Here is an 8,090-nt window from a genome sequence, read left to right as displayed (position 1 = left end):
AGAACAACGTGGAAATCCACAATTCCCCCTCAGAACTAAGTGGAAATCCATGTTTCTCCCACAGAACAAAGTGGAAATCCATGTTTCTCCTTCAGAAAAATTTAAAAATTAATTTTCTCCCACGGAAAAATGTGGAAATGCAATTTCTCCCTCAGAACAACATGGAAATGCATATTTATTCCTCAGAACAACGTGGAAATCCACAATTCCTCCTCAGAACAAAGTGGAAATCCATGTTTCTCCCACAGAACAATGTGGAAATCCACAATTCTCCTTCAGAAAAATGTAAAAATGAAATTTGTCCCTCAGAACAAAGTAGAAATGCATATTTATTCCTCAGAACAAGGTGGAAATGCAATTCCTCCCTCAGAATAAGGTGGAAATGCAAATTTTTCCCTCAGAATAAGGTGGAAATCCGTATTTCTCCCACAGAAAAATGTGGAAATCCACAATTCTCCCTCAGAAAAAATGTAAAAATGCAATTCCTCCCTCAGAACAAAGGGGAAATGCCTATTTCTTCCTCAGAAAAACATGGAAATTCACATTTCTCCCTCAGAAAAATGTGGATATCAACCCTCCTCCCTCAGAACAAGATGGAAATGCTGACAATTCCACATCCTTGTATTAACACCAATTTTTTGACAAGTGAGGAGGGAATTCCAAAGGATTCCAGCTGCTGAGAGGCTCCAGGAGTGTTTGGTTTTTATTCTAGACCCAAGGCACAACCCCTGCCTGAGCAGCACCAAGCCTCAATTACTGAGCAAGTAAAAAAAAACCTGCATTTTTTAACATTTTCTACTTCAAACCAAATTTTAGCCACTTCCATTTAGCCTTGTCAAGCACCACTGTCCATTCCAATTCCTCTTTTTTTCCCATTATTTTGCAGAAAATAAAGTTACATTCAAAGGTTCAGTTTTAGAGTTCTTTGTGTCCATGCAAGGAGCAAGACAAAAAAAAATCCCCTAAATCAGGGATTTGACCCAAAAGTGATGGATCAGCTGCTTTCCTGAAATTCTTTTGACTCACAGAACTCCTCATTTCAATTTTATTCCTCAGTTTTGCAGGGAAAATCAAACAAGAATGGATTCTTCCACAGGAAAACCAGCAACCTGTGTTTGCTCCAAGCTACCTCAGATGTTTACAGCAGCTACAGTTATTGATATTTTTATTTATTTATTTAAGAAGCAGCAGGAAATAAATAAAAAAATAAAAATAAATAAATATATTTAAAAAAAAACACCAAAAAACCAAAACCAAAAACAAAACAAAAAAACCCAAACAAACAAAAAAAAAAACCCCAAAAAAAACCCCACAAAAAAAACAAAAAAAAAAAAAAACAACCAAAACCAAAAAAACAAACAAAAAAAAAACCAAAAAAACAAAAAAAAACCCCAAAAACCAAAAAAAACCCCACTTTTCAAACCCATTTTACAAATGCTCCAGGTCTGGTACAGAGTGCTGTTATTTTTGGAGAGGTTCAGCCCAAATGAGCCCAAACTAAAATGTTTTGCTGGAAAACCATGAATGGTGAAAAAGAAAAGATGGGATTAGAGTCAGGCCCAGGTGCTGTTTGGAAGAGAACAAGGCTGGTTTGTTCAGTTTGGAATTCTGGAGCAGGGATCAAATCACCACAGATTTGAGGAGGTCACAGCTCCTGCAGCCAGGACACACCAATATTTTGGTTTTTCACATCAAAGTGCCTCACCAGAGTAAAGGAGCCACTGTTGCTGCTCAGAATATTGAATTTATTCATTATTAATGGTGCTCAGGTGCTGTTAATGCCCTGCAAGGTGGTTTGTACAGCAAATATTAAAAACATCCCCTGCTGTTGGCTGATTTACTCCATTTTGAGACTATTAGTAGAATAAAGAACAGTTCTCACAATAAAAATATCAGAACAACTCATTTTTTTTTGCAGAGAAATCGTCCAGCAGCAAAAGGATGGAGTTTCCTGGGAATGAGCATCACCCCCGTCCTCTCCCTCTGATGTCAAAAAAACCCCAAAACAAACCCAACCAATCCAACAAACAAAAAAAAAACCAAACCCAAAGCAAACAAAAACCCCATAAACAAAACCCCAAATAGAAATAAACCACACACACACACCAAAAAAAACCCAAAACATGCTCCAAAAAACCAGGTTTTAGGCACAGCAGCTAGAAGCCAGTTCAACAGGAAGAATATTTATATTTATTTCTCTTTTTGTGGCTCCAGTTGTGTGCAGCAGTACCAGAAATCTCCTGCTTCAATCCTAAAAATCTCCTGTCATTTCCAATTCCTCATCCCTACCATGGAGCAGCCAGCAATGTTCTAGTTCTACAAAATAATAAAATAATAAATAAAATAATTGGGAATTGATGCAGGTTTTTAGGGAAAAGCTGCAGGAAGCAGTTATTTCCCATTTTTCCCCTCCCCATATCCAATCAGGGCTGATTCTCAGCTGGAATGGATTTTTTTTTAAGTTCAACTGGATTTATTTGTGGCTGAAATAAATTTTATTTGGTCCAGAAGCCTGTGAAAAACCTCAAGAATCCATGCTGATGTCACTGAACACCACATTTTCTAGAGAAGACTCTTAAAAATGTATTTAGTTCTTCCTCTGCTAAGAATCACTGCTCTCCAAGTGAAGGGGACAACCAAAATCCTGTTTGCCAGGAACTGTTACTTGCTGACATGAAAAAGAAATTGAATTTTTGCTACTGCCACCACATTGCTGGGCTCATTTCCAAAATGGGGCAACACCCTCCACAATTGCAAAGGGATTTGGTTCAGAGAAATAAAATTCAGAGTTTTCATCCCTCTAAATCAGCCATTTCTTATTTTAGAGCCAACTCATTTCAGGAAAAAATGAGAGATATTAGATTTATACTCCACATTTGTGATGGGATTTGGTTCAGAGAAATAAAATTCAGAGTTTTCATCCCTCCAAATCAGCCATTTCTTATTTTAGAGCCAACTCATCCCAGCCAAACCTGATCACTGAGAGAAAACTCCTGAATTTCTTCTGTTCAGCTCAGCTGCTGCCTCCAGAGAATCCAAGAATTTGGGGAAAATGAGAGATATTAGATTTATATTCCAATTTTGAGGGACTTTTCCAGCCCAATGAGTGACACAAAAAACCCTCCCCAGTTCTCTCCAAGCTCTGTGATGAACACCATGAATTTGTCTGGTTTTCAACCATCTCCTCTCAAAAACAGAACAGCAGAATAACAGAAATCTTCAATATTTGAAGAATTTGAAGTCAAAGCTTTCCTGTTTGCAGCTTTTTTTTTTGCTACAACAGCTCCACAAGCACAGAAACCTTTGCTAAGTGTGCAGATGGAGATATTTTGGAGAGGAAAAATTCAGATATTTCTTTGGTTAATAAAGCTTTGTGAGCATATGCTGGACTCATGCTCCCTCTACAGAAAATCAGGGGCATTTTCCATCTCTCTGGTTGTTGAAGTGAGTTTTAAATTCCATCCTGTGCTCAAAGGAAGGAATCTGACACAGCCCTGGGGTGTAATATCTGATTAGTGCTTTGTAAGAGTTTTTCCACAAGGAAAACACAAATCCTGACAGAGTGAAGATGTCAGGGAGGAATTCTTGCCTGTGAGGGGTGGAAAGGCCCAGGGAAGCTGTGGCTCAGGATGTCCTGAACTGCACCTTGAGCAGCAATGATTTCCACAGATTATTTTCCTCTCTTTTTTATTCTCTCCTAGCAGAAAAAATGGAATCATTTTCAGGCAATTTCCCAGCTCATTCTTTTCCCCTTTTCAGCCCAGCCCATCTCATTGCCAAAATACAAAAATTAAATCACACTGAACCACCCAGAACTGCCTCAAACCCCCAAAAGAAAAGAACCCAAAGCAGAACCCAGAGAAGAAATCCTCTGTCAGGGTTTATTTTTAACACCTGGATTTTTCACAGCTTTCACAACTCTCTCCAACCATGCAAAAGCAGCTGATTGTATCAGGCTTGTCTCAGGCACAAAAGCTTTTGTAGTTAATGAATAATTTGCTCTGAGCTTTTACTTTGACCAATATCTGGATGTTTTACATGACAGGGGTCGGTCAAAGACAAAAAAATAACCATTTTTTATTAGCACAAAATTGAACACAAAAAGAAATGAGAATTTTAAAGATGCTCACACGATGCCCAAGGCTCCACATGAGAGACAACAGAAGCTCCTGCAGGTAAATTCCATGGAATTCTGATCCAATTCCCACCCCAGCTCTTAGGAAAACCCCAATCTTTCTGCACTCAGGCTGTGAAAGAATGCAATTTAGAAAAGAACTTTTCCAAAGGTTTGTGCCATATAAACCACAGGGATTCTTTCACTGATCCCTTTCTCCCACACCTGATTTTTCTTAGGTTCAGCCTCATCTCAAAGAGGGACTGCAGAAATTCAGCAATGCCCACAGAAAAGAGCTCACACCTCTCCTTTGGGGAGGAAAAGCTGCCAGTTTCTCCCTGCAAAACTCCTTCCCACTGTTCTCATCACAATCAGAAAAAGGTTAAATGTCATCAACATACTTAAATATTTTTTTTAATTACAATTGCAGGATAAAATTTGTGACAGGTGGGTGGTTTTTTTTTATCGTTTGGAGCTCCTCAGGTAGATCTTGGGGGTTTGCCAGCCTGCAGGAGCACTTTTCAAGCCAGCTTTTTTCCAGATGCGCTCCAAATCTTTCTCAAATTTTATCTAAAATAGGAAAAAAAAAAAAAAAAAAAAAAAGAGAGAGAAATAAATGGTAACACAGCTCAGAAGCAACAGCCACGTGTCCCAAGGACAGTGTAGGTGTAACACACACAAAGGAAACAAAGGTTTCAAGTGTCAAAATATTGAATTTCACTGCAGAAAATTCATCAGAAGATATTAAAATGCACAAGGATATTGGCAGTATCATTTTTAAAGTCCTGTACAAGGAAAACTGAGAAGGCAAAACCAAATTTTAGCCACTTCCATTTAGCCTTGTCAAGCACCACTGTCCATTCCAACCCCTCCTTCTTCCCATTATTTTGCAGAAAATAAAGTTACATTCAAGGGGGACAAGGCTCAGTTTTAGAGTTCTTTGTGTCCATGCAAGGAGCAGGACAAAAAAAAATCCCTAAATCAGGGATTTGACCCAAAAGTGATGGATCAGCTGGTTCCTTGTTTTAATTTTATTCCTCAGTTTTGTAGGGAAAACTGAGTTCATTCAAGCTGATTTCTCCCTAAATCCACTTAAATCCATCACCCAACACCTGCAGAGAGGCTGGTTTGGGGTGTGGGCACATTTCTGTCAGGGAGCTCCCCCTCCCCTGGCACAACTTCAGCCTAAAGAAATAAAATAAAGCCAAAAAAAAAATTCCTAAATCAGGGATTTGACCCAAAAGTGATGGATCAGCTGGTTCCTTGGTTTAATTTTATTCCTCAGTTTTGTAGGGAATAAAACTGAGTTCATTCAAGCTGATTTCTCCCTAAATCCACCACCCAACACCAGCACAGAGGCTGGTTTGGTTCCTTGTTTTAATTTTATTCCTCAGTTTTGTAGGGGAAACTGAGTTCATTCAAGCTGATTTGTCCCTAAATCCAGTTAAATCCAACACCTGCCCAGAGGCTGGTGTGGAGTGTGGGCACATTTCTGCCCCTCTCCTGAGCTCACCTGACGTTTCTTCTTGCGCCCCTCCTTGATCCTCCTGCGGATGAACTTCCTCCTCTTGAGCAGCTTCTTGTACTTGTGCCTGTTCATTTTCCTCCTGCGGATCTTCAGGACATTCCTGCACTGCACTTTGTCACCCAGGGCTCCCTCTCCTTCCTCCACCAGCCCTGTCCCAGCAGGAGGGGGACACTCCACGGGCTGTGGGCTTTCATGGCTGGCTTCTTGCTGAGCCCCCTCAGTTTTGGGGAGGGAGTACCTGACAGTCAGCCAGCTCTCCAAGGGGCTGATGGAGAGTTTCCTGGGGATGAGGATCTCCTCCAGCTCGGGGTCCAGGCTGTGCCACTGCTGGGGCTGGGCCCCGCTGGGGTTGGGGGGCTGGGTGCTGTAGCGGGCGCACGGAGAGCGGCAGCACAGGAACGATGACACCGACCTGGGCAAGAGGTGGCCTTGGGGAGAAAAGGGGGTTGGCACTGAAAAAGGGACAGTTTTTCCACAAAAAAGCTCTGCCCACACCTCAAACTGCCAGATGGATCTGGGCAGAGCAGGCTAACAAAGGGAGGCACTCACAGAAGTTGTAGAGACAACACAAAAGCGAGGAAGGATTGAAAATCTTTCGATTTTTCAATTTTAACTACAATGATGTCATGCTAAAAATATATTATATTTCACTGGGTAAGCTGCCCAAACCATCCAGGCAGGGCAGGGTGGAGGTTCCCCTTCAGAGGGACGTGAAGGAGTTGGAATTCCATGGCTTTTAAGGTTTTTCCTTCACTGGGAGGTGAAGGAGTTGGAATTCCATGGTCTTTAAGGTTCTCCTTTACTGGGAGGTGAAGGGGTTGGAATTCCATGGTCTTTAAGGTTTTCCTTCACTAGGAGGTGAAGGGGTTGGAATTCCATGGTCTTTAAGGTTCCCCTTTACTGGGAGGTGAAGGGGTTGGAATTCCATGGTCTTTAAGGTTTTTCCTTCACTGGGAGGTGAAGGGGTTGGAATTCCATGGCCTTTAAGGTTTTTCCTTGACTGGAAGGTGAAGGGGTTGGAATTCCATGGTCTTTAAGGTTCCCCTTCACTGGGAGGTGTCCCCTGCCCAACAGAAGTTGGAATTCCATGGTCTTTAAGGCTCTCCTTCACTGGGAGGCGAAGGGGTTGGAATTCCATGGTCTTTAAGGTTTTCCTTCACTGGGAAGTGCAGGAGTTGAAATTCCATGGTCTTTAAGGTCCCTTCCAACCCAAACCCTTCCACGATTCCCTTAAGGGGAATGTTCTTGTGTTTTCTGATGGGAAATCGATTTGGAATGGTAAGGAAGTGTTTGCTGTATCAAACCTCTCTGCTGCTAAGAAACCTTCTCCTAAGGTTAAACCAAAGCCACACCATAGTGACATAATAAATCAGAGATATGAAAACATTTTTACAACCGACTCAACAACAGCCTCCTCTCTCCTGCACTGCTTGGTGGAAAAAAAAAACCCTCCTGGGAGCCCAATTAGCCCAGGAAAATAAACCCAAACAAACAGAAATCTTGGCCACACAATACCAATTTACCTGCAATTCTCGAAGCCTTCAGTAACTGGGAACTCAGCCGTGATATTAACATTTTGTTTCTCTTTGTTCACTGGCAGAGCCAGCAATGACTGTTCAAATAAGAACATTTATTCAGTAAGGCAAACAGGCAGCTTTAGAAAACCTTCCCTATTCAACCCCACATCCCCAAAAGACAGGCTGAGACCCTAAACATCCTCTTAGTTTTACCCTCAATCTGTCGGGATCTGCTGTGGGGGTCAAGCGCAGGGGCAGCCGAGCCGCGGAGGGAATTTATTAATAAATAAATTTATTGGCTGTTTAAGCTCTAAAAACACAACAACTCCAGCCCAGCTCCTTGGCACAGCTCTGCTCCTCCCTACGGCCGGGAGGAGCAGCCGCGCGGCCTAAGAACGGGCGGTCACCGAGGGGCCGCCTCCTTCCCCTCAGCCCCCCCGGCACTGCCGGCGCTGCCCCGCCCCGGGCAGGCTCCGCACGGAGCCCCCGGGCCGCGGTTCTCGCCCTCCCCTCACGGCCCCGCCGCCACCGCCGCCATCACCCACCGGCCCCGCCGCCACCGGAACTTCCGGCCGGCCGCAGCGCCCCCTGGCGGCGCGCGCGGGTAACGGCCCCTCACGGCCCCTCACGGTCCCGCGAGGCGCCCGTGTCGGTTCCTCACGGGCGTTTATGGTTGTTCGTGGTCCCTCACGGGCGTTTATGGCCCTTCATGGGACTTTATGGTTCTTCGTGGTCCCTCATGGCTCTTCATGGCCCCTCACGGCCCTTTACGGTCCCTCACGGCCCCTCAGCATTCCGCGAGGCACCAGTGTCGGTCCCTCAGGGGACTTTATGGTTCTTCATGGTCCCTCACGGGTCTTCATGGCCCCTCACGGGCCTTCATGGCCCCTCACGGCCTTTTATGGTCCCTCACGGCCCCTCAGCATTCTGC

General features: G+C 43.6%; 1 protein-coding gene across 2 annotated transcripts; it reads right to left on the bottom strand.

Moving 5' to 3' along the window:
• Positions 1–3,867: 3,867 nt before the first annotated feature.
• AURKAIP1 (aurora kinase A interacting protein 1) lies at positions 3,868–7,765 on the bottom strand. 2 transcript variants are annotated; one of them, XM_050982637.1, is made up of 4 exons: positions 7,705–7,765; positions 7,166–7,254; positions 5,628–6,070; positions 3,868–4,684 (listed from the first exon to the last, which is right to left on the bottom strand). In XM_050982637.1, exons 2-4 carry the CDS (start codon positions 7,215–7,217, stop codon positions 4,577–4,579), a joined length of 603 nt encoding a protein of 200 aa, XP_050838594.1. In that variant the 5' UTR covers positions 7,218–7,254; positions 7,705–7,765; the 3' UTR covers positions 3,868–4,576. The 2 variants fall into 2 exon arrangements, with proteins under 2 accessions (XP_050838594.1, XP_009093790.1); XM_009095542.4 differs by lacking the exon at positions 7,705–7,765 and adding an exon at positions 7,373–7,613.
• Between the last annotated feature and the right edge of the window lie 325 nt (positions 7,766–8,090).

This window comes from Serinus canaria, chromosome 21 (assembly GCF_022539315.1).
Source record: "Serinus canaria isolate serCan28SL12 chromosome 21, serCan2020, whole genome shotgun sequence".
Classification (NCBI taxonomy): domain Eukaryota; kingdom Metazoa; phylum Chordata; class Aves; order Passeriformes; family Fringillidae; genus Serinus; species Serinus canaria.
Note: the sequence above shows the minus strand (reverse complement) of the source record. Positions and strands in the feature narration are given on the sequence as shown.